Source organism: Apus apus, chromosome 6, assembly GCF_020740795.1.
Source record: "Apus apus isolate bApuApu2 chromosome 6, bApuApu2.pri.cur, whole genome shotgun sequence".
In the NCBI taxonomy this organism is placed as follows: Eukaryota; Metazoa; Chordata; class Aves; order Apodiformes; family Apodidae; genus Apus; species Apus apus.
Window position 1 is genome coordinate 11,893,367 of NC_067287.1, and position 27,117 is coordinate 11,920,483.

The 27,117-nt window shown below is 41.4% G+C and overlaps 1 protein-coding gene across 7 annotated transcripts in view; it reads left to right on the forward strand.

Annotated features, from left to right (window-relative positions):
- The window catches only part of SEMA5B (semaphorin 5B), a 274,876-nt gene that overhangs the window by 175,994 nt on the left and 71,765 nt on the right, over positions 1-27,117 (forward strand). For all 7 annotated transcript variants that reach the window (XR_007889922.1, XM_051623688.1, XM_051623689.1 and 4 more), the window contains exons 7-9: positions 16,025-16,087; positions 25,389-25,487; positions 26,223-26,436. Coding sequence is in view for 6 of the 7 variants with exons in the window: in XM_051623688.1 (XP_051479648.1) it covers positions 16,025-16,087; positions 25,389-25,487; positions 26,223-26,436 (376 nt within the window). In the remaining variant the exon portion in view is untranslated. The remainder of the gene's footprint in view (positions 1-16,024; positions 16,088-25,388; positions 25,488-26,222; positions 26,437-27,117) is intronic.

A 27,117-nucleotide genomic window follows, 5' to 3' on the forward strand; every position in this document is an offset into this window, starting at 1 on the left:
AACTGACACTTATATAAATTGAGATTTATACGAAAATATGTTGCTTTTTTATTGTTGTTATTACTTTAGGGATGTGGGATATTTTTAGACATGGGAGAAGTTTATTGTTTAGCTGCAAATGCTGGCCTACCACAAAGGACAGAAAGTGTTTTCTACTTGCTCCTGTCTTAGGGTGCTCTGATGCAATTGTTAGTGAAGGTTCTAAGGCAGGGTGGCTTTAATGCAACACATTGGCTAAGACCAGTCCAGGTGACAAGAGAAACCTGCTGAGTTTCACAGGCTGAGTTTCACAGGCTGAGTGCTGGGTTCAGGCAGGCAGCTCCTGCTTGATGGGCTCCTGAAGATGAGGTGATACGTCCTGTCATCTCCGCCCTGTTCAGCAGGCAGGGGGTTGAGGAAGTGGTGAGGTGCTGAGTGGTGGAACCTCGGAAGAGGTCCTGGCACCACTTCTCAAGGTACTGCACTCAGACTTGTGTTCTTCCTACCTGGGACCCAGCACCCCAGCCCATTCCTGGCATGGGAGCTGAGCTGCACGTGCTGGCAAGTCAGCAGTAAGAGAAGTGCTTGATAACATGGACTGCATCTTACCAGACAAACAATGGGAGTATCTGGGCCAAGTACTGAAAAAACAAACAAACAAACAAACAACAGGTTTGGTTGTTTTTGTTGTTATTGTGTTTTGGGGTTTGGGTTTTTTTAATGTTTTGTTTGTTTGGGGTTTTTTTTGTTTGGTTTGGTTTTTTTGTTTGTTTTTTTGGAGTTTTTTTTTAGGACTGAGAATACAGAGATATCTACTTTTTATTCTCAAAGCAGAGCTTAAGAGACATCTAAATGATTCATGTCCTTTGGACTGGCTCCCTGCACAGGATTAAGTTTGACCCTGATAGCATCCAGTCATTTATAATGAAAGTATTAAAAAAATAAAAATCACAATTTATTGATTTGCAGCTCTCTAAAAGGACTCATGAATGACCTCATATGTTTCCTTTAAAACCAACTATTGAGCTGCTAGAAAAAAAAGAAAATAATTATTTTATAGTAAATACATTTCATGGCAGTGCATGCGTTTTTTTCCCTAGATAAATAATCCTACTTTTCTCTGTTAGCAACAGTTTAGCTGACGTGTGTTTTACAGCTGCTTTTAAGTGTAACAGTGCTGAATGACTAATATGAGGGGATCAGTGGAGCCTGGAGCTGCACAGCAGAGTCCCTAACATGGCCAGCCCAGCTGTTACCAGAGACCCAGAGCTAGGGAGCAGAGATGAGAACAGTTTGCTCATCATGCCCACAGAATATAGATCCTGTCTCAGCATGGCAGGTGCAGCTTTCCAGAATCCTTTGTGAGCCTAAAAGAGCTTTGACCACCAAGGGTTTCACCTACCTTCCCCAGGCTGAGCTCAAGGAAAGCACAACCCATGTGCTAAAAGAACAAATGAGTAAACAGGCACAAACTTGCCCATGGCATCTCCAGCCATCTTGCCTGGAGAAAGACAACAAGGTTTCAGGCTCAGAAGCCTTTCTTCAGGGCTGCAGGAGTAGCAGCAAACCTCCAGCCTAGCAGCATGGGGCCACAGCTGCTGTTAATTACTTGCTAGTAGGTAAGCAAGGGGAGAGGAAGACTGGATTGTTCCACTTGGAGGAGGGGGAAGGATGTGGCTGTGGAGTAGAAATGAGTTGCTGGATGCTGCCACAGCTTGAACACTTAATAGGAGCAATGATCTTACAGGTATTCTAGCTTCACTGAAATGCTTCTTTCATCTAGAAGTTACCCTACAATTGTTATAGCTATCTGATACATTTTTGTTGATAATATGACTAAGTAGGGACTTTCTGGGGTTGGGGAGACCAGGCATGGAGAGTTAGTGGAAGGAGATATGCAGAAAAATAACATTTCTCCTCTTAATTTATGAGGAGAGTGTGGGTAGCATGGACTACCTGCCTTGCTTGCAGACAGCTGTGAGGAGGCAAGGTGGTTTCCAGCCATCTCCAGTCTGTGCTTTCCTTTCTCCACATGTGAAGCTGGGATAAAGATCCTTGTCTTTTTGAAGTATTTTGAAATATGTGGCTTACTGTTTAAGACCTAAGTATTACATATTATGATATACACTTGTAAATACAGGGAATTTGCCTTAATCATGAGTCTGCAAAGTTGTTACATTCTGATTAATCTAGTACATGTATTATTAAGCAGTTGTTTTCTTCACCTCTGCTTTCTAGGTAAGCAATTATGCAACTTCATCATGTCCACATGTTTAAAATGGACCCATTTTTCATTTTTTTTTTCTAAACTTCTTAAATTAAAATCTTTTGATGTAAAAATAAGAGTAGTTGGAGTCTGGTAGGGGAAATATGTAATCAACATGTATCCCTTCAGATAAAAATACAGATAACTCTGTAAGTTTGTTTAAAAAAGAGATCAGCTTGGAAAGAATTTGAGGTGAGAGTTAATAAAAATATGTCTTCATTGGAAATACTTTTGTGTCAAGAATGTGGATCAAATTCCATACATTATTTTAATTTTTAATTAATCACTTCAGATAGAAGGCAAAGTATAGTTTTGAGCTTTTTATAATGGAGTGGTTTAATTCCTTGTAAGTAAAGAAAAAGGAATGAGAGGGCTGCAGCCATTTGAGTAGGCTACTAGTTTGCTTTATTAAGAATGACAAAAAAGTTCTGAAGTTAGCCTGGAGTAGTAAGAGACAAACTGCAGTTGTCTAAGAGGAGAGGATTTTGATGCATGGGGCAGAAAGGGATGATCAATGGTTCATAAATATAATAGTGGTAAACACAGTGACAGAAGAAAAATTGTATATGGCTAATATAATTGTTACAAATTTAGTAGCTTTTGCTATAAGATCAGCCACTGAGGATTTAAGAACAAGGCAGAAAGAAGAAAAATACTTGTCTTTTTTTAATTTTTTTATTTTTTTCTATTTTTTTTTTCTCCCAATACAAGATAAATGTGAAAACCACCAAAAATGAGTTAGAAAGAAGCTGCACAAAGATGTATGCTGCATTAATCCTGATGGAGAATCATTTTGTGTTCCCTCATCTTAATTATAAGGCATATTCTCAAAAGTCATTTCTGGAAACTTTGATCTTGGTAGAGGTCAGATGCAAATGGGCTGGAGGGGAGGGGAGGTGAGGGAAGGAACAGGTGGCAGGGGGAATGTAAGGGCAGGACTCAAACCAAAGGAAATTGGAACATAAATCCTGGGTTGGCAGGGTAGTGCAGGCTGGAGAACAGAACAGAAGAGCTGGAAGGAAGGAATAAAAGACACTGCATCAGAGTCTTTGCAGGAGAAGGAGCAAATAAATTCCTTGTTGAGATGGAGCTTGGCAGAGCTCACTGTGGCATCAGTTGCTGACGTCTGCTGTTGGAAAAGAGGAGGCAGAAGCAAGGCAAACTGTGACAGACCAAGCAGGGAATCTGAAGGCATCTGTTTCCCAGCCTTAGGAGGAAGCTGGGTGGGTTGATGCTAAGCAGAGTGGTGGGGCTCTGGCTGCTGCTGTGGCAGCAGGTGGGGACTGGGTCCAGTTGGGCTGGGCAACCAGGGGACAGTGGGGGTCAGAAACACTTGAACTTTTGGTGTTGGGACAGCAGATGTGCAGCGAACCAGGTTATCTAACCTTGCAGTCCCGTTTTGATTTAAACTGGTGTCACTTTTTCATTTTGCAGCAATAAGTGTAAGACTTGAGAAACAGCTTTTGGATTCTGGATAAATCATCAGCCTTGCTTTTTCCCCAGACTGACTCCTTGTGCTTCTCTGAGTCAAATCTTTGTTTTTACATTGATCAAGAGCTGAACTCAACCACTGCATGTATTGCTGGTGATGTGGTATTATTTGAAATGTGAAGCTTTTGAGGTAAAGATGTAAAGAAATGGAGAGATTCAGGTGCTTTCTGGCTTGCCATTTCCCCACTGACCACTGCAAGTGTTGCTGCATCTGTAGATAACTTTTGCCTACTCAAAACCTCCCAGTGTATTTAGGACTGGATGGATGTTGGCTTCACACTTAATTGGAAATGCTGGGGAGAGGAGCTGGGGGTAGCATACAGGGAATTCGACACTGTTGGTTTTTCATTTTCTCTGTATTTAAGTGTTTCTTGCTGATGGTCTTAGCACATATGGTCTTAGATTAAGGAAAATACATGCCAAAACTGCAGGCTAGGCTCAGACTGGGGAGTTAAGCTTGACATGAAATAAGCAGAAGGCTGTAATTAGCTTATCAAAAGTGTAAGGCACCTGGGGGAGGAAAGCAGAAATGTAATGCACAATGTAGCTGTAGAACAATTAAAAAAAATAAAATAATGAAATCAGTTTTATGAAACATGGGGGACTTTTCATTGCTGACACTTCCTTTTTCGGGCCAGCTTGGTAACATCTGAAAGGTCCTGCTTATTCTTGGTTATTAGTGATTTATCAGATGTGACATTTTCTGACAGTTTATGATGCTGAGCACAAAACCCCATAGAAGCCAGAGAGTCTAAAGGTCAAAATCTAGGTGTGTTGCCAAAAACTTTCCTGGGAAGCTTGCACCACAGTTGCCTGTGCACCATGTGTACTCCCTGACTGCAAATACCAGTCATCTCACTGCTCCCTCTTGTTCTTTCTGCCTGTTTTTTTGCAGCCCCACATTGTCTTTCACCTTAACCCTAGGATTCAGGCTCACTGGGGCAAGAATTGCCAGTTAATTTTAAGCAGAAATGCCTAACAGAGTGCAGCTAAGTATTTTATGTGCTTCCCCAGTACATATCAAAATCCTGGTGTCTAGGAAGAGGAGTCTGGATCCTTTGTCGAGGCGTGCAAAACAAGTGGCAGTTCAGACACACATCTGCTGTAATGAACAGGGAAAATACAAAGACTCCTTTTTAGCTGAGAAGCTAGAATTTTTGCCTATATTCCTAAAGCTCAAAAAATACTACTTTAAAATGGGGAAGAGAAGGAAGGAGAGTCTGGTTTCACTTAAGTTCCTGTGGTACAGGCAGGCTCAGGTGGGATCTCTGTTTTCAGCCTGCCTTGCAAAACTCTCCCAGTCTCTCTGGCTTGCACAAAACTGGCCTTGGCTAAGTAATCACAAAACTTTTGTTTGGTCTCAATAATGAATCTTTCACTTAATTAAATATTTCCAGTGCCTCTTTTCCCTTTGGGTTGTACTACACCAAGATTAAATGCACAACCAGAAAAGAATGTTGGTACTTTAAATTGAATCGGATGCACATTTATTTATTTGGTTGTGCACTGCCTCCTTTTTTCAAGCCAAAACAGAACTCAAGCCATGTTTAACCTGTTATATGATTTTAATGAGAATATATTGCAGTGTTTGTCATCTGAAAAAGTAGTAGCCTCCTAAGGCAATATATGTGATTTCCCTGAAGAAAAACAGGAGGCGCAGAACGGTGAAAATGTCATCTTGAGTTCTTCATTAGTCTCTTTAATACTGCAGGATGTGCTGATTTTTATTCCTGAATCTCAGCCTAAATGTTGGGAAAATCAGATCCAAATCGGGCATTTCTTCAAACTTATTTCAACTCCTTTTCAAAGCAAAAAAAAATAGATGCTGAACAAGTATATTGAATGATATAATCAGGAGAGGAATGAAGAATGCAGAACTTCACCGGTTTGGAAAGCTGATAATACACAGATGTTTCACGTGTGCTTCACTGGTTACATTTTCAGTTTGAAGCATATATGGGAAGACTGTTTTTCATAGCTGAACTCTTAATGTGAGTGCACAAAAATCCACTCAGTTGACTGTGCAGGATTTGTCCAGTCTGTCTCAGAAGCTGACGGGGGAGGGAACATAAAAAAATGTATAGTGGAGAACTCTTAACATCTCTAGATGGCAGTGAGCTTCAAAGAGGCACAATGGCAAGGAAGCCCAGAGCAGAAAAATGAAGGAGAATAAAATAGCCTTGCTTGATTCAGAAGTACAAAGGAGACTATAGCCATGGTAAATTGATTTTGTACTGAATATGGGCTGGTCCATTGGAAGGGTTTTTGAACCTCCTACTCCAGAAATCATTGTTCAAAAGAGTAAGAGGAGGCTGCTTAGGAGTCTTGTCACATCCATCAGTGGAGCCCACAAAGAGGAAGGCGGACTTCAGTTCTGAATGGTGGCTCTGCCAAAGAACATAAAGGGGTGGAGATGGATATCTTTTGGTGGTCGAGGGGCCTTGAAGGAAGAACTGCCCCCACTTTATCAAGGGCAACCATTGCTGTGACTCCGTTTGTTGCCTTGCTTCTTAGAATTAGCTTGTTGTACCTTGTTTGTAGCAACTGAAGGAAAAAAAAAAAAGAAAACACAGAACAAATTCTGTTCTTTACAGAATAAATAGTGCTGGTGGTATGAGAAACAGTGCTGTGTGGTGCCCACCTGGCCAGTGCCAACTGCACCTACATGTGCATCCGCTGTTCTTATGTTCCTGACCTGTGCTTGACTGCAGTGGAATTTTTCTGTAATTGTTTTTGACTCAATGTATTTTAACCTCTGTATTTAGTTATTTTATTGATTTATCATGTAATAATCTATGCCTCTCTAATCTCCAGTACATTTAGTAAATGTTTGTTGTCATAAGCTATAAACTGAATGTGACATGGCAAGAAACCAAATTCCACTGTGGCTGTTAATTACCCAGTATGCTAAAAGTCTCGTCTCAGTTTCTGTATGCTTTTGATCTTCAGTAATAGGAAACACTGTAAGTAATAATTCCTTAACATCCCCTGTGCTGTTCTGCAGTTCTGGATGTTGTCATTCATGCTAAACTGGCTACAGGTGAGAGCTTTAAGGTCTTTTTTTACTAGCATGCCAAACCTCTCAGTTAACTAAAACTATTGGTTTGCATTTGACCCCATCCATGCTTTTGCAGGCTTAAAAGCAATAGAAATACCCATTGGATTAAGTTGTTTTCAAAAAAAGATAAGCACTCCCATATAGTACTTGCAAGTAAATTACTGGCAGTGTTAAGCACTTTCAAGCAAAATGAAGTAGATGATCAGAAAAGTTAAATCATTGTCACAGACTGACATTTTTCTTTGCATAGAATGATAAAAATAAAAACACTAGATAGTGGAAACAGAATTCCAGTGCCATCTTTATCTTTCATTTTCAGAGCTGTATCTTTCTTCCCAAGTAACATGTTGGCATGTTCATCTAACATTGCTGCATAAATATGTAGCTGTCAGTCTAAGCTCAGTGTATAGGCACAGCAAAGCGTGCTCCTTCTTTCTTTACCCTTATGGGCAGCATTGCAATCCGATCTGTTGCAACAACCTGTGTTCTGGGCATCATTCCTGGGTTTCACAAGCCCTTCTGTTCAGGTACATCCATAGCTCATCACATCCATAGCTCTTGTTGCTGGATCACCAGTATCTTTGCACCCTTCCACTGATCCCCTCTTCTTTGGGCATATCCTTGTTGCATCGCATTAATGCTTGTATTCATTTTAAGGGTCTTTCAGAGACCTGCTTGTCAGTTCCTGCAAGAGGCTCACCCCACTTTGAATCAGCATCTCTCTCCCCCTTGGTTAATGTCCCTTCTCTTGCTTTCTCTGATGTGTCCTCTTTGTGCCTCAGAAGAGTCCCATCCTTGCAATACTGCAACTCTTCTGGTTATGAAAACCTCACAGTGAGTTACGTGGCTGAAGAGCTGAGACCTTTCCTTGCTGTGTGGTTATGCTCCATTGTCTCCGTGCTCTGCCATTGACTGCCACCTGATGCCTCATATATTATTATACTTTGCTTATAATGCACTTTGGCAAGGCTATAATTACACAGACTTGCACAGGGAGTCCTGTGCTGCGATGGAGGTTCTCAGGTACTATGAAAACTGCAAATTTTTAGGTCAAAGGAAGTTCCATTATGTAAAAAAGCTCAAATTCTCCTCTATGTGAAATTCAGCATGATGTTACAAATGTTTTACATCAGGATTACTGAAAATATGCTTAAAGCACTGATCTGCTTACTTCAAATATGAATTTTAATTTGACAGTACCTCCTCAAGGTTGAGTTGGCTGCTCCATTATAAGCTGTCCTTAGCACACTAAAACTCCCAAAGAGCTGAAAAGTGCAGGCTGTAGCCTGAATGTGTCTTATCTGAATTTGTTTATCTTAGAAAATGCAGTTTTAGTACTTGGTTTCAAATGTTCTTTACTAAAGCTTTAGACAACTGTGTTTAATAATAAAACCTGGTACTCTTGTACAGTGTTTTCTATTTGGGTACACTGTAGAAACCATAATCTGTTAAGCCTCATACAATGCTCCATTCAGATAAAGAAATGCATGGTCTGGAGTTGTAAATTCCTATCTGAGACTGCAGAGAGAGGGGAGTGTCTGATTTACAGACTGTATGTTGTTTAATGGAATCTCCTGCAGGACAAATGGAAGTTGAGGGCATCAAAACTCAAATTTGGTTTTCTAGGTTAGATTGTAGCCTTGCCCGAAGATGTCAGAAAGAAGAGGATGAATGGCATTTTGCCCATTGTTCTGCTCTCTAAACCCACTCCCTCTGCACACCACCAATTCAGTAGATTAATTTTGTGATCTTAGGAAGAAAAAAAAAACAAACAACAAAAACCCAAACTGTGTCAGAACTCATTTTGTGCTAAACAGGAAACTTCTTAGTCCTCGAGAGAGCAAAGTTCAGTGCTCGTCTCTGCCTCTGACATGCTCAGTGGCTTTTTCTAGTTAGTTGACCTCTCTGTGCTTCTTGTTTTCCTTTCCTCCGGTGTGCCTGTGGTGTTTGCTTAGCTTGTAAGTGCTCTCAGACAGAAATTCTCTCCCACAGCATGTTTGTATATTGCCTAGAAATACGGGGTCACAATCTCAGTTCATGCCTCTATGTGCTCCTATAATACAAGTAAATAACAAGGGATTTTGAAGCTGTGAAAGAGAGAAAATCAGTAGCGTTGACCATCCAAGAAGAGCGCAAAGCAGCTCAAACCTTTCCCTCAAAAAAGATTTGATAACATTTGTAGTTGAAAACAGGTTGTCTCTGTAGGCACAGGTCTACAGCAGAGGTGCAGGGAGCTCACTCTCAGCGCAGAGCTGTGTTACTGGGACGTGCTCTCTGTGCAGCAGGAAGACTGTGAAGGATTTAAACAAATATTTTACCTTGCATATGAGATAAGGCAGGATCATGAACTGAGTGGGTTACCATTGACTCAGCTGATTGGGCTGGATAACTTGATCAGAGAAAGTCGAGCTCCCATACCTGGAGGCTGAGGCCCTGTTCTGCCAGGTGTTACAGTGATGCTCCATCCATCAGTGCTACAGTCTGAAAACATCAGGTAGGAGGAGAGTGAATAAGTGAGGCTTAAGACTGAAATCAACAAAGAGAACATAAAGGACCTCCTGGAAACTCTTCTCCCTGACCAGTGGGTAAAGAGCTACCCCATTTATGTAATTCATGTAAAATAGATGAGCCAGGGCAGTGAACTTCCTTTGGACTATTGCGTTTCTCTTTCGAAGGATGTGGTAAGAGTCTGTAAGATAGAGGAACATGAATGTATAAATATGGTATTCTTTGGAGCTGAGTTAAAGATCCATTCTTAAAATGAAAAAGTCTCACTTTCTGACAAATTATTCCATCCTTACTATACCAGTGTGAAGCATCCACTTCTGCTCTGATGTGAACAGCAAGCAGTCAACTTCCATAGCCAATAAATGCCCTGCCAAAATTAGTCCCAGTATAACAACAGCCTGACTTTTGTTTATGGAGAGATGGTCTGATTCAGAGATTAAGGTTATGGGCACTGGAACCCACTGATGTTTTGAATTGTTTTGGGGTTTTTTCTTGTATGTTTCCCAACCTCCATCTCCTGAGTGTTACATTTTAAGGTCTACCCCAATTGGGGTACTGTCCAGCTGCTCCAGAAGAGCTGTGCGACTGGGCTGCTCTGTTGACAGGGACTATGGACTAAGGGTGCTTCGTTTAAATGAAGCAAACAGCTCGAGTTTTTCCACATCTCAAAGGAACAGAGATCACTTAAGGGAAACTAATAATTTGATAAAACACAATGCAGTTCCCCATATCTAAGTCCTCTCCTCTCCCTGCAATACATTGACTGAATCCTGTGATCATTCCTCATACCTGTCACTGCACACGACAGTGATCTGTAATTTGTATACTGCAGTATGTAGCAGAACTATTTATTGTAGCTTGGCATTATGTTATTTTAGTATTAGTTATCTGTTTATCAGACATGTTTATCACAGTCTTAATAAATTACCAGCACTGGAACTTCAGAAATGGCCTCTAGGCTATTAAGCTACTGTGCTTTATTATTAAGAAGTTAGATTTCAGTAAGTTATTATTTATAGAGCACTGTAAATGTGGCTTGTCCTCAAGAGACAAATTCAATGCTTCAAAAAAGGAATTTAACTTTCCACTTTTAGACGAAGGCAAGCAAGCCTTCATGGAGAAGTCCTGGAGGATTAAATGGGGAAGAAATAGTAAAGTGTTGTAGAAATATTTTTACAGTACACATCATAGAAACCTAAGTTAAACAATAACGTTTTCATGGATTTTCATGGTGCTATCTTGTGTAGAGGATGCAAAGCGTATAGAAACATAGAAATAAACTGATGAAATGGATTTGTCATTGTCAGCAAAAATCTATGGGTGACAGCAAAAATCTATGGGTGATACTTCAGAGGGCTGAAATCTGTTCATCTGTATGGGTAAACAGACTGGGGCTGACATCTTGTTGGGGAATGAACTGGCCTCTGAGTGGCCACTGCCTAAAGGATTTTGTCTGCACCCCAGTTTAACAAAGTTCTTATGCATGTGGTTAAGCTGAACAGGTCCAGTAGGATATATAAATATATGCTGGTTGACAGGTATTAAATGCAGCGTAGAAACATTGTCCCTGCATGTTCCTCTCTCCTCAGACTTGGAGAAAAGTTTCCATACCTTGCTGTGAAATGAGCTGATAAAAACATTTTGTAAAAGTAAATAAGAAATGCAGAGATTTTGAGCCAGTCTAAGGAATCCAGGAAGCTGCCTTCAAAGCAAGTATTTATTATTTTTTTTTCCAGAGTAACATTTCTCTGAGCATACTAGTGCCTTGTACGGTTGCTGGAAAGGAAGGTGTAAATAAATACACAGGGATATAAATGACTCTGCCAGCTCAGGTCTCTAGTGCACAGTAACTGTCATATCACACCACCTCCTGCCCTCCTTCCTCATGCATAACTCAGCAAAGGCTGATGTGACTGGCAGGCTCTGCTTGGCGTGCCCTGCATGGCACAGCACAGAACCAAAATCACCTCTTACTCCATGGGCAGATTGAGAAGCCTCCTGTGGGCACTGTGGAGGGTTGATGGAAATGAAAACTCCTTCGGTTAGCAACCTCTGCAGACCTGAGCCTGGGACACAAGTTGGTGCAGCTTCTGCTTCTGATGTTAGCAGAAATCTGAGGAACTCAGTACCTTTTAGGAAGTGCTGGGCACCTCACAGATTCAATCCCTGGGGTTTTTTTGCAGTAAGCCTGAGTTTTTTTGTCTCCTAGCAAACTTACACAATGTACATTTTTGTATTAGACTTTTTTCCCCCAGTAGGAGAGAACAGCTTGATTCTGGGTCTGTGTGCAGGCATGCAAGGCTGCTGGTAGCTTGCGCAGAGTGCTTGGTTAGTGGAAGTGAGGTTGGTAACAGATGGGTAGGTTTGTAAGAAAATAATTTAGAAATCAAGAAGGGGGTTGATTTACCTGATAAATACACCTATTCTCTTCTAGTCTTCACTTTCCAGTTTTAAAGCAATATTCTGGTGTTGCACAAAAACCTGCAACCTCTGTTATGCAAGTACAGTAGGAGGATTAGTGTATGCTTGGTCTGTTAAATTCATATGCAGTGTTTGAAATAATTAAAAATCACTGGCCTGAATGTAGAGGCTGGTCCACAGAAGTTGAAGAGATTTTTACATCAGCATTTGAGAATGCACGTAATGGTGGATAACAGGACTTGCTAGTCACATGCAGGTGCTTTGAATGCCAACACTGAGATGTGCAGGTAATTAAATAAATGTGTCTAGAAAGCTTCTCTCAGCAGTGCGTGCTGAATAACTGATTTAACAGCACGTGGAGAGCTAGAATTTCTAGAGCATTGTTGATCTGCAGTCTGAACTGGGAGCAAACTGTGATGCTCATAAATTATTAGAAGAGACATTAGCTCTTTATTTCTGTGTCTGAATATGACATTTGAATATTCAGATGTGCACTGGGCTTAGCCATTGTGGCCTATTTCTGTTCATTTCTAGTTGGGCAGTATTGCACCAGGTACATATGGTTGTATACGGGACTGCTTCTCCTGTGATGGTTCTCCTTCATGTGACTTTCTAAAGATGCAGAAATGTTACATAAACCCTTTTTTAAATTTTTTAAAATGGGAACTCAAGAACAGGAATAGGAATGTGAAGAACCAGGTGTCCATGCAAATGGGCTGAAGGAAGGCACATTTAATTACATTTTCAGTTCAGGGACAAAGTTGCTAGTACTCTCCTGCCTGCCTGCACAGGTGGCTGGACAATCCTGCTCATGGTTTGTGTGGCTCTTGCCTCACACAGCAGCTACAGCTTTGAGCTGCTTGTCTCATTTGTATGGCATAGGAATCTGGTGTTCCCCTGTTCTGTACGTGGACCATGTGGTTGTAGAAGAGGTCTTCAAAGTCTGGGAACACTATTAGAAACCACATTCCTTCTGGAAATGCAGGAGGGAAGAGATGCTGGAGAGCTTGTAATGTGGTAGCATGACAAGTTGGAGTGCTCTTGGTAAGGGTGTAAGGGGAGGATTTGCTGACAAGTTGGGAGCCCGTAAAAGTGTTTGCTTGGTTGCTTAAGCAAGTAGGCAAATAAGGAAGCAGCCAGGAGAAAGTACGTACTGTCCTGTGTTTGTATCTAGCCTCACTCCCTGGTTTGTCACATCTTCCTCCAGGCTCTGTTTTCCATGACCTATGCCATGACAGTTGTTTAATTGCCACATGGGTCTAGAGGTATCTACTCTACTAATTTTGACTGACATGTGTAGCAGGAGGCTAAAAAATAATCCCAGATGTGTTTTCTGGAGCTGGGAAACTTAAATGTCTCAGACAACTAAGAAACTGAATCATGAATTCAGGATGATGACCCAACTGAATGACCAAAATCTTTTGATGGATACATTCTGTACCTCATCCGAGTGTGAGGAGGCAGCTTTCAGCAGTAAAGAGAAAAATTATTTATTTGGTTTCTTGAGAGACATGAGGAAAGGGAGGGGAGGCAACTAAGTCAGTGTGCAAAAGCCTGGCTATTGAGAAATGTTACAATCAGGTAAGTACAAGCATCCTTGACAGTGCTGTATTGTAACCCAAGTTTTAAGTAGGTGTCTGCCTTACTGAGAAGCATATAGGTACACAGAGGTACTCCAGAAAAGAGAAATCTTTCTGGAAGTCTCCAGGATTTAGTTGGAGACTGGGGCAAAATGAACCTAAGGGGGAGGAAGAAAATTTAATCTAGGAAGGCAAAGATAACAGAGATGACAGGAGTGGGATTTTTTTTTTATCTGAAAAGACAGCTGATTAGTCAAGTAAAGAAACCAAACAATGCTGGAAAGCTTTGGGTCCAACCAAAAGCCATAATCACAGATGTTGCAGGCTTCTGTGAGCCCAGCAGAAGGACTGGGCTATAGATCAGCTGACTGGTGCATATTCATACCTTGCAGTACAATTATTTAAACATACATTAGCTCCTTGGCCTTGCAATTATATTTTTGTTGTTGACAAGATGTTCTGCTTTGCAGGGTCATGAACATTTTCTTTGAGTCACTAGAGGTCATTGGAGTTACTCAGCCCTCAAACTAGATCCTCCCTGTCCCACCAAAGACATGTGTGGGACTTGAAAACATGTTCTGGATTGCCACATTGCTTAATTATCCTGTTAGCTCTAATGAAGTGTGCCCTGACTAATGGTGCAGTCACAAACAACATGTTCCTATAATTTGAGCCATCACCAAGAACTTCTGTTATTACTAGACTCACATCAAGGTAGTGCTTCAGAAAGCTGAAGGACAGTGTTGTCCAATGAAAGAAAACATTTGGACGTCACTGGACAGCTGGAAGAGACCAGTGCTCTGACACTGTGCTCACTCATGCCTCAGAGTTCTGGGGTGCAGGTGTCTGTCAGGTAGTTAGGTATCCCTTAGGAGGACAAACTCTTCTCTTGCATTTCTGCAGTCCCAGAAGACCCAGAGTATTTGCAGAGAAGCAGCACTGACTGCTGAAGTAACCAATTCAGTTTTGTTTTCATTTTGTCCTGTCAAGCACTGTTAATGTGAACTGGAACTGGGCTGTATAATGGAGAGTGCTCTGTCACTGGTTTGGAAATGGAAGGAAAGGCCACCTAGTAAGCTCTCTCTATTCTGGATTTTTTTTTTTTTTTTTTTTTTTAATTAATGTTGTCAAAAAATCGATCTAAGGTGCAAGGATGCTGTGGTTAGATGAATATGGGTTAGATTTGGGACCGGGTATCAAAATGCTGCTGTGTAGTTGTTTTGTAGATGTCAAGGGCTCCTGGGAGTCACCAGTGAAAATTCCTTCCTCTCCTATGATGGCGTATGGACATGAGCTCTCTCATCCAGTGATATATCCCCTCTCAGGATATGACTAAATGATCCTTTCCAGCAAGGACTTATCCCAGCTGTCACAAAACCACTTCTGAAGCACAAGCTTTTGGCCTTCAGCCTGAATTGGACTGCAGTACATGGGAGGTACTTCCCAAGCAACTCCCAGGGAAAGATCTGTGCTCTTCCCTTCTCCCACCAGATCTTTGCCTGTGCTCATAAAGTCTTACTTCAAGCCAAATTGAATTGAATGCTCAGCTAATCGAGAAAATACAATATTTTCTGAGTGAGGTAGAAATATCCCTTCCCCCAGTGTTGTGTATAAATGCATTTCTTGCATGGTGTCATTTCTTCTGGTTCTTAACGAGTGTCTTCCTGGACCTGAGCTGGGGGTGGGAAAAATTGATCCCCCTTCTTACTGGTCTCCTATCTTTCTCCAGAAAAAAAACAGAATTTATCATGTGTCAAGGGAACAATTTCCATGGAAGCCCAGAGTTAAAAAAAATATATATTGGCTGCAGTGAGAAGGTTCAAGAAGAGTTCAAATCCAGACCAAACTTTAAAGCCATTTCCTGCATTGGAAATGGATTGGGGAAAAAAAGAAATCCTGGCTCTTCTTTGGGAACTTCGGATCTGTTTCTAAACTTTGTAAGCCTGGCCTTTCCCTGTGTAACAGAGCTATTTTTCTTGTACTCAGAATGATGTATTATGTATAGTATGGATATTTACATGTATTTTCACCTCCAGCTAACAAGACCTGCTTGAATTTGTTAGAACTATTTTTAAAAAGTGCTGAAGGGAGGAAAATTGTGGAGGGCACTGGATGGTTGGGTATGTTACTGAATATTTTAAATCTAGAAGTTCTTTCTAGTGCTTTTCTAGCATCACAAATCACCATCCAACTTTTCTCCCCCCTTCCCATCTCTCTGGGTTTTGCCTGTCGTCTCCCAGTTGTTTTATCCAGCTCACTTCTCTGTAGGATTACTTAGAAGGTGATAATCTTTGGGTAAATTTAAAGAGACCAGCAGATTTGTGCAGAACTAGTGGACTTTACTGCAAGGAAGGTTGACATTTTAATGGTGAAAGCTGGTGGTTTTATACAACACTGTCTTCTTTGAAAAGAAGGTGGCACAGTGTGTGGGGCTTATGTCTTGGATCTTCCAGTTCGGTGATGATCAGAAGTTGCATTTACATGTAAATTAAAGTCAGTTCTCTGGTAACATTGCACTTGCTTCTGCCTCTGGACTTCTCATCTATTTACCATTTGTGTGCACTGTGAGCACAGTGGGGGTGAGATACATGTTTACCATCATAAGGCTGCTTTTAAATTAGACTGTGAAAATTGGCTGGAGATACTTCCTCTTGTTTTGGGAGTCTCCAGACGTGGTGGTTGGTGGCATTGTCATGTGACTTGTGCGTTTTGGTTTCTCAGGCAACAGCATGGGGTTCAGATGAAGACACCAGGAGGTCCTGTCAAAGTAAAGGGAAAACAGAGGTAAGTTTTGCTTTGCTACAATGATGCTATGGGTAAATTTATTTGCACCATGTGAAATCCGCACAGGGAGCATCTGACACCAGCTTGAGATTGTGAATTTGCAACAGTTATCTACCACCACAAGTGCGTAAGCACCAGAGAGCAAGCCATTTCAAAGACCCCCTGTCCAAGTTATTAGGTTTGCTCTGCATGAAATTCAAAGGTGATTTCACTGGTGGAGAGGACACAATTTGTGACACATCAAGGAGCAGAGTGGTGGCAAGCCAGGGGTAACATCTTGCGGTGGGGTCTAAGGCTGGGCAAGTTGGCTTAGTCTCGGTACTCAGTAGTGAGCCGCTGGCGTTCAGCCACGTGAGTGTCCATGCTTGTTTGCAGCTCAAGTTCATCTTTGTAAAATTCTCTTGAATGTGAGAATTGAATCTGCCAGCACACTGCTTCTGTTCAGGTGGAATATCTGGAGTTCACAGACATTTCTGATCCAGGTCCTTTGAGAAGCTAAAGCAAAGCCATGTATCTGAAATCAGGAACTATTTTGATTTTTCAAATGTGGTATTGGTTCTGTCCAAAAATCTTCAGGCATCAACTGAGAGGGTGTCCTATCGTCCTTAATACTACACTGCAGAGAGCTGAACAAAGGATAAGAGAGGATAGGCAGGATCTTTGCTTAGACATGGACAGACAAGCAGAGAGTGAGCGTGTGACTGGCCCAAAATGCTGGAATTCTGTCAAGTTCCAGTTCAGTGTTTTAAACACGGGATTATATGATCTTCCACTGACCATGTGCATTTTACATAACAAACTCCATGTGATCACTGTATTAACTTGCATATACACAAAAAAGCTATCATTAATGTAGCTGAATAGGCAAGAATTTGTAGCATGTAGGTGTTCAGAACAAGAGTTTGGGTATCCTGGAACATTGGTTAAGAGTTTTGTGTAGGATTAACTTTATGCAGGAAAACACTATGGAGGCAAAAGGGACTGGATGAGGTGAACGCCACACATGGCCAGTCACTAGAAGTACCCAACAGAAGCTGGACAAAATTAAAACCCTCCAAAAACCCAAGACGAGGAATTTTTGAATTTGCAGTCTGTGTACGTTGAAATGTGTAAAGAAAGTATTTTTCTCTTTTCTTCCATTCTGAAGTTTGTGAGATTTAAATTGCATCTCATTGTTAATGAAGAATTTGAATTTATAACCTAGAATTATTTTGTCAGCCCTTCGATAAAACTATGCATTTGACTGAACAAATTCTAGGATAATTTCAATTATCTCTTTTACTGTCGTGCCAAAAGAAAGCAGTGGTCTGAGTAACTTCATTGCTGCTGCCTCCTTACACTGCAAAGAATTTGCCAAATATTTTGTGAGGATAATGCTCTGAACAGCTGAGTTTATGCTGGTTCTGATCCAGAGCTTGAAATTGTTTGGTGGGCACAGTGACCATGGGCATAAAGTTCTGAGGAGCAATAATTAAGTGGATTGTTAAATACTTCTTGATGTACAAATAATGGCAAACAGAGGTGTTGACTAAGAGTCTGACAAGAAGACATGAAGCTACAAACAATGGTGGAAGGATCCTGCAGTAGCTAGGTAAATTCCAATCTGCCAACTCTGTATCTACTCTAGCCTGCGTGTCCTTGACTGGGTCCCTCTCAGGAGGAGTCTACACATCCATTTTTACACTGCAGAGAAATGACTTAGCACTAACTCCGAAAATACTGATTTTAGTCTAGCCAACTAGTGAAGTGCTCTATTCCAGCTAAGAAGTCCAGCTGTGACCCAGCATCTCTGCCCTGGGCTGGGTAAATGCAGCAAGTGAGGGCAGCACTAATGGGAGTGTTTCTGATTCTGTGGGCAACCGTGGTACGGGATCCCAGGGCTCTGTCTGCCTCAACTCTGCCTTGTCAAAACTTGACTAATGGCAGTTTTCTACCTTGCAGAGATGATTTGATGATAAATATGTTATGGATTGTCAGGCACTTAGATCTGTGGTGATAGAAGCTAAAAATAAGGAGGACCTTTGGCTTTTATATTAATTCACAGTGTAGTTTGCATAAGTTATATGACTGGTCTATTTTCCTTGCTGATTTAATAACACGTGTATTTCGGGGTGAGGTTTTCAAAGTCACCTGGTGTATTAAAATGTTTTCCTGTTGAGTATCTAAATCAGATTCTTCCTGCTGCTTGGAAAATATCTTCTAAAAATTCTTAGAGCTTTGCCATAAGGGAAATAAAAAGTGCAAGAATGGAAGCCACAAAATTGATATCACAAAAGGATAATGATTATGACATGATGGTTTCTCCACATTTGAGTGCTTATTGGCCAGAGAAAAAGGAGCTGAGAAATCTGGGTCCCAGATTTGAGGTTACAAGGTACCATTAGGTAATTTCTTCTGACACCCTGTGTAGCTCTGGCCACAAATTTCACCTACTTATTCCTAAACTGAGCTCAGTAACTTGTGTTTGGCTGCTGCACCTTTTTGAAGAAGGCAAAAGTTTTGAACGGAAGGGCAAATGGGCTGTGTGCTTTGCTGGCCTATTCAAATGGCAGATCATCTTCCCTATTAACAACGTGTACTTTATTTTCTCTTTGGATCTGACTTCAGTTTTGAGTGTCTGGGTCTCATTTTGCCCTTCTCTGCTAGATTAAAGAGCCTTTTCATTACCAGTATTTATTTTTTACTTATCTGCTCTTGTCAAATTGGTACTTAGGTTTTTTCATAAAGCAAAAAGCTGATCTCTCTAAGTCTCTTTCTCTAAGTAATTTTTCTACTGCACTTGAATATTTTGTGTCGTTTTTCTGTGCACTCCATTTTTTACCTGCATTCCCTTGTCAATCTTCTAATGCCTAAGTGTGATTAAAACAGTCCTCCACCTCTTACCCCCTCCTATGTTCAAACACCTGGCAGTTTCAGAAGCTCTTCTGTCGAAGGAGCTTATAAAGAATTGCCTTGCCATTGTGACCACTAAATCCTTTCACAGTTGCTAGTCTTGGGATGTAATCTCCCAATCTACACATAGAGCCTTTTTGTTCCTTACTCTTTAATGCATAATATCTTAAAAAAAACAACTATTTAGTTTGTTGGGTCCAGCTCACCAGCCTACCATATATCACTATATATAGTGAGGTTCTGGCCTCACTGGTAATTACTATTTTCATAATATTTGGGTTATGCACAAAAACTCGTTAAGAAAAATGTTGATGCTGGGCTAGTACCACCCCATCTGGGACCCTGCTAGAGTGGCAAGTTTGTGAATAATTTCACTCTGAGGAATTTTTCAGTCCAGTAATTTATCAGATTTTAATCCATTAATGTATATGTTCTTGAACCGGATTTTAAAATTAACTCTGCAATATGTCATGTGGTATTAAAACAAACACCTCAGAAAAGTTTCTTTCATTTATGTCATATTTATCAAACAAAACTTGTGGTTTCCTGAAAGAATTGTATGTGCTTTATTTGCCATGTCTCTGGGGATCCATGACTTGCTTCTACTAGCAATCTTTCTTATTTTTGCAGCATTTATAAAATGCTGACTGAGAGACAATGCAGAGAACAAAGTCAGTGTTATGCTGCCTTTCTTTCTGTCTTCCAAATTATATCACCCAGAGGTTGTAGTTAAAATGAGTGATGAATAGAGCAGAAGGGAGAGAGGTGTATTTAATTTCATTAGGAGTTGCTCAGCTTCTAGCTTGTAATTGGTTTGTCTCTGCATAATGGTCCACATCAACCACATCTTAGGAATTTTGCCTGGCATGGAAAGTTGTGGCTTTCTAAACAAGAGCACTTTGGTCTTTCTCTTGTCTAAGCACAGAATTATTTGTTAAGTTGCCAAAAGCAGCACACTGTCATTTCAAAGAGTGAAATGGAACTGATTGTGAAAATGGCAGTGATACAGCACTTACATGCTGTCCCAAGAGCTTGGTGTAGCCAGGAAAATAAGGATGCACTAGGAACACTTCTGGAGGAAGGAGAAAACAGAGGAGAAAAAATGTCTGATAGGTTGTCCCACCATATTGCCAGTAGAGTTTCTTTTTCTTGTATGGTGTCCTGATAGAGGGGGTTGTCTTATGATTCACACAAGGTTACAGGGAAATCCTACCCCAAGCCTAGAGCCTACCCAAATGGCTTTGGAGTGAATAGAGGAATCTGCTGTTTCAGGCCTTCAGGTGGCTGTGTGTTACACAGAGGATGTGCTCTCTGGTTGTCTAGTGAAGCTGGGAATCTCCATGCCACTTAGCAATGTCAGGCATCCAGGTAGGACAGACACCATATGAATCCCCAGACAAACAGAAGTAATTGGGAAGTGGTTAGATAGTTTTTCCCCTTTGTAACTGTTCCTAGAGTTCTGAACCGACATTCCTACTACTTCTGCTAAGCTGTCAATGTAGAATCAGCCCCCGGATTTGATTTTCTAGTCCATTAAAGAAAACTTGACTGGAAAAATCATTAGCAATTCTCTTTGCTATCAATTGCGCTCAAAGGAGAAGGACAGCTTGGTCAGGGTATTGGCTTAAACTGATTAATAGAATTGTTTGTCCAAATAAATAAATATAGATATCTGAAAGCCTGTTATTAACAGTGCTCAAGAACATGTTAGGTCTTGATTATTTGTTTAACAAATTTGGATGAACTGCAACAGATAAATGTTTGCTGCACTCTAAACTGTCACTGAAGGGGTAACAGAGAGTTCTGCTGGCTGATCTCTGCACTGCAGGTTGTGTTTTTTTGCTGAGGATAACAGACCATCTGAAACAGCTTTGGTTTTTTTTGGTCATACAGCATGTAACTGTGTTTTTAATCTATGATTAAAATCTATCAGCATGTGATGAAATAGTGTTAGCCTAAAAAGAATAAATTATAAAAGGAGATCTCTGAAAACAGGACTTAAGTCGTTTATTCAGAATAAAAGGGCAATTAAAGTGGTGCCTATATATGATTATGTTTTCAAGGAGAAATACCTCTGTACAATGAGATTAAGAGCTTATAACTTTTCAGAACTCCAGTGTTCAGAGATTACAAATGAAATTACTCAAACACTCACAGCTGGCTCATTCACAGCATCCTGAAAATGTCTTTTTGAATTGTGCCTCAAACTGAAGCCAACAGGAGTTCATCCTCTCCATTTGCTGATCTGTCCACATGAATGAAGGGAATAACAGGGCACCACTCTTAGTTTTGAAATCTGCTTTCAAAGCAGCCCAACATCTGCATGAGCTAGAAAGAGGCCTGGTCTTTTCACACTCATTTAAATCTAAATGTTGCAAAAAATGCAATAAATTGTGATAGGCTTAAACTGGGGGATGAGGTGGGAGGTGCAGTGTCTTTAGGGAAGTTCATTCTCTTAGTGATTGTGAGACCCTGTGCATTGTAGGGTTGAACACTACAAGTCACAAACTGTCCCTTTGCTGAAAAAAACAAAAGTTGTTAGACTGGAGAGAAGTGGTATCTGCTCAGTTTAAGGCCTTATCTCAAAAAAAGGGACCTGTACCAGGTAATTTTGAAGAAGGAGCGAAAACCCCGAAGTGGGTAACATGCAATTCGTAGAAAAACTGGAGATGTGCTTAGTGCTGTGGCAATGAGCCACAGGTTTTATCAGCTCTGCTACATATTTAATAACAATCCTAGCTAATATAAATGGGTTGTTCTCATTAACCGCTGTTTGAAATACTCGGTCTTTCTGCTTTATTTAAACCTGAATCTCTTGATCCCAATAATATATTCTGGTGATGAGATTTGCAGACTGATCATACACAGATTTAACTGTCTGCTCTATAATGTGTGAGCAGGATCCAGATATTGTCTTGTCTGGACAGCGTTTGGTTCAAGCTTGCCAGATTTTCCTACTATATTAAAGCTTGTCTGAATTTTACCTCCTGCATGCCTAGAGTTTTCCAGCCACATGGAAGAAACTGCATTAAATAGCTCCTATTTTCTGTAGGGGTTTCCAAGATCATCTTACTAACCAGTTGCCTCAGCTACAAATTTTTGCAGAGAGCAGTGTGTTGAATGACTTTACAGGGCAAATCCAGGCTGGTTTAAGGAACACAGAGAGAGGAGGATGTTCCTTGCTAGTTACTTTGAGAACAGAGTAGAAATAGGATCTAATGTAAATCTCACAGTGCCTTGAGAAAAATCCTGAAAACTGAAACATGTAAGTGGGTTGGTTTCTTCTTTGCTTTTGTTGGAGGTTTTCATAGACTGACATGACTGTTAGTGGATACAGCAATAACAAATGCCCAGTGAGCACAGATTTCCTCTTTGGGCCAGACAGGCTTAGAGTTGTGGAGTCTGGTAGTTAGATCTTTATTGGAGTCCTTCAGGATCTCCTCTGACTCTGTGTCACCATGGCAAATCCTTTAGCACCTGTGTTTCGTTTCACCCAGCTGAGAGAACAGGGCAAATAGTGCACATCTGTTTCAGAACATTACTTAAAGCTGCATAATTTGCTTTGAGACCACTAGATGAAATGTACATATTGTGCTTGCTATTCCTCCAGGAGCATGGAGTGCTGTTACCACCATCAGTAAGGCAGGTCCAGGGAAAAAGCCTACTCAGCTAATTCATAGGAATAACTATGTTTGGATATGGCCCACACCTAGAGGCATCGCCATCTAAGCAGAGAGGAAAGCATCCACTACTCACTCCAATTTCTGCCTCTTACAGCCAGTGAAATTAGTGGGCTTGGTGCATCTAGTTCCCTGAAAGGTATCAGCTGCCAAATGTTTCCCATCTACCACCTCATCCACGCTGACTGTGGTTTTTTTCTCTTTGCTAGAACAGTTGGGGATGGGCTGGAAGTCACAGATTACATATTCTGGTGCAGGTTCAGACAGCAGCAGTTAAGTTTACTCAGTATGGTTTCTCCCCTGTTTCAATAAATAACTTCTGCTTTGGACTGAATGGGTACAGATGAAACCATGCTGAATTAGACTAAAATAACAGAATATTTTTACCAGCTTCCAGCATCCTTACCAGCCCAGGCTACTGTGCCTTGGAGTAAAGTGTGAAATAGATGCATCACTGCCTGTAGACTCCAGAAGACTGCCCAGCACATGACCTCACTGAGAAATTCTTTTTTGTGTGCTACTCAGCTGGGAAGATTTTTGTAGAAATATAAATCTGTTAATCTGTAATAGGGCTCTGTGCAAAGAAAGGAATTCTGCAAATTAGGATTTTAGATTTCTGCAGGACAGAGTTTTAATTCCTAATATATTGAAGTACCTAAGCAAGAAAGTAATCAGCAACATTTGTGGGATTAGCTGGTTTAGGTCAGAAGCTATGCTCAGACTCTGCACAAAGCAGAGAAAGGTGGTAGTAGAGGGGGAATGGATGGGCAATTTCATCTTGTGATAGAAGCCAATCAGCCATATTCTGAAAACAAAACCCTGCTGGGACAGGAGCCCATACCCTTTATTTTACAGCATTCAATCAAGAATTTCTAGTACTTTTCAGCTGAATATATAGGGGTCCTAATACTATATGGGGTTGAGTAGCTGTGCTCTATAGAAAGAGGAATTACTTAACCTATTCATGAAAAGCAGATATCTCTAGAGCAGGTGATAACTAACAGGGCTCACAGCACCATGTAACAATGATGGGAGAGGGCAGAGAGGCTGGCAAGCCCTTTGTTTTATTAAATGAAGTGATGAGACCTCTATTCTCAACACACAGCAGGTGGGACAGTGCTTCTCAAGGTCCTATTTGACAGACTGATGCACAGTCACCATGACTGATCTGCTGCTGAAATTAGTGCTGCATCGACCCAGCTATGAATTCAAGCCTTCATTTGCAGGTGCCAGGCATTATGTAGCTGATCCCTGATAGCCCTGCTGAGAGTCAAGACCAGCAGCACCTGCTCCTTGGCATTCTGTAACCTCTGCCTGGGCTGGGCAAGTGCTCCTAGGCTAGCTCTGGAGGGCAATCCCTATGATCTTCTCCATTCAAAAACAAACTCCCTGTATCATGCTCATGTCTGTGGTTAACGCTGGTGGGTTTGGTTTTCACTAAATGCCATCCTTCAATGAGTTGATTTCCATACAGCAAATTAAAGGAGATAACACATAATCCAGCTAAGCATACCTCTTCCTTTCCAGATGATAGGGAGTGTTTTTACAGTGTTGAATCTTGCAAATGAAGTCTTCAGGGAAATGATCAACAGTGTGGAGCACTGTGAGACAGGGAAGCTTGCAGAGTGATTGCTGCTTATAGAAGGTGAAGTGGTGTCTGCAGCTGTAGGCTCAGCTCAGTGGCAAATTATGATCTATTGGAGGGAGGAAAGCAAAGCAGCCGGGATAACCCAGCTGAGGTTGTTATTTTTTAACAAGTTTCCTTTTTTGTTTATAGTATAATATAATAGACTTTCTTTGCTTGAAGCCGTGTGGGTGCCAGTCATTAGCAACGTGTTGCTCATGTCCTTTCCTCTGCGGTGGCCCCAGAGCCCAGGGCAGGCAGACTGGTGCCAGGCTCACAGTACATCTTTCATTAGGGCTGTTCAGAGGAACCCTGGGCTGGGCAGCTCTTGAGCCTCTTGTGCTGCCTGTGGGAGCTGCACACTACTCTCACACCTCCCATTCCCTGTGCATCACATTTGAAAGTCCCTGCCTCATGTGGCTTCCTCCTCCCCCATGGCTTAACTCTGGGGACTGGCATGTGGAGGGAATTGCCTATTGCACCAGGAAATGGTCATGTAGTTGAGAAGAGATTTGCTATTCCTCAGTGGCCTGGCCTAAAAGAGAAAATCCTTCCACCATGGAAAATCCTGAGCGCTCAATTCTTGGGGGAGGCAGGAAATCACAATCTGTTCAAGCATGAGATTCTCCTGACCAGCCTGGCCTATTAAAGAGAAGTTCCTGCTGTTTTCCTTCTGGCACTGTTGTGAATTATAACACAGACAAACCCACTGTCCTTCACTGGAGTTTGTGCCTGGGTAATGTTTTCCAAACTTCAGCATTACTGGGTATAATAGATCACAAGTATCATTGTGAAAACGAGGAGGATTCCTCCTCCAATCTAAGCAGAGCACAGAAAGAGGCACTTGTGTAGCTAACACAGAGTCAAACATCCTATCCAGGGATTGTGCAGGGCTATGATTAGAGAAATAACCAGCAAATTGGGCTTTCTCACTTAGAGCACTAGCTCTCTACAGCTGTGCACTGCTTGATTCAACAAACTCCTCCTGAGTTAGAGCTAAGAAAGGTGAATTCCAGCTGCAATACAGGTAATTTTCAGAAATGTAATAAATAATCCTACGGTCTCTTTTTCAAAAATCCCTTGTTTCTGTCTTGCGTCCCTTTAGGAAGAGTGCCAGAACTATGTCCGTGTGCTCATTGTTTATGGCAAGAAGGTTTTCACCTGTGGTACCAATGCCTTTTCACCGGTCTGTTCCAGTCGACAGGTCTGTTTTGATTCTTTTGCAGTGATGGGGAGGGCTGGATATCTGCTCTGTGGAGGGCCAGTTTTTTGGCAGGGCATCATGGCTGTAGAGAATGTGTTCCAAATGTTGCTGATCTGAAACACCTGGGATTTGTTCTTTGGGCTGCTTTGGGACAGCAGGGGTACTGGGAGGTGGGGAGCAGAAAACTCATGGGTGAGCTGGATCTGGTCAAAGTGCTGCTTGTGCAAACCTTGGGTATGTCACTGAAAATGGGGAATATAGACAGGCTTAGTTGTGAGCACCTCCTGAGCTGAATACTTAAATGTTTCCTTAAAATAAATGGCAAAACTCCCTTTGGATTCAAGGGAGGCAGGAGCAAGTCCAGAGCAGTGTTTATTTTTGTATTTTTTAATGCCAGTACACATTCAGGAGGTGTCTGTGGAAGATTAGAAACCTGTGCCAGCATCAGAAGCACCTGATTACACCAAGTGGGTTGAGGCCTATGGCCTTCTTGACAGGGGAATTACCCTTCCTACAAAGCAATAGGATCAGTGAAGCCCAGACACAACTTCTTATGTTGGCAAATGAGAATGTAAAGTTAAATTTACAGTCATTGCTAGCATTACTTTTTTATAGCGGTCTATTTATTTAAAATAAAGGTTTTGCTTGTAGGTAGTCATGGTCAAACTGAATTCTCTATGCCAGTAAGAAAGCCAGATGCTCTTTAAACTTTCTCCTCTCTCCTTTTAAATACAGGTAGGGAATCTTAGCAAAATCATTGACAGAATTAATGGAGTGGCTCGGTGCCCGTACGACCCCCGGCACAACTCAACAGCTGTGATTACATCACGAGGAGAACTCTATGCTGCAACTGTGATTGATTTCTCTGGACGGGATCCTGCTATTTACCGCAGCCTTGGAAACGTTCCCCCACTTAGGACAGCACAATACAACTCCAAATGGCTCAATGGTAAAGTCATATTAAGCTCAGCTTTGCAGGCTTGTAAATCTTTTCCTCTGTTTTCATGTTGGGATCCAGAGTTGCGATGGGGAAGGGCTTCTGGTACAATAATTGATGCAGCTTAGAAGATGCTTAAAAACAGCCTGGCAGTATTTCAGAGAAGTTGATTTAGAATATGGGAAGTTGGTCTTACAGGTTACTTAACATATATGGGTCTCTGTGAGATGACCACATCTTTTTCACAAGAAAACTGCTCAAACATTTGAAGATCAAAATGAACTTACAGCATCATATTGTTGACCCAGTTCTGCACAGTGTTAAGCACCCTCTGCTTCTGCTGACTCAGCTGAAGATGGTTGGTTTCAGTGCAGGACCTGTCCGAAAATGAGAAACTTCACAGTGAGTTATGTTCCATGTAAACCCATGCTGTTGTGGATTTAAAAGCAGCTGTTAGCCCAGTGTGATCATACCCTGCATCAAACAAGCTATAGAATATCAACCAGTAGTTCCTCCACTGAGTGCACACCTTCTGACTGGAGCAAAGCACATCTTGTCTGAACAAACTCTAGTGATGGAGACCCTAATATTCCTCTCTCTCCTTCAACCCCAGTAAGTTGGCAAGATATTTAGAATCTTTGCATTGGATCTTTCAGAATCTTTCAATTGGATTTCAGACCTTTCCATCAAAGA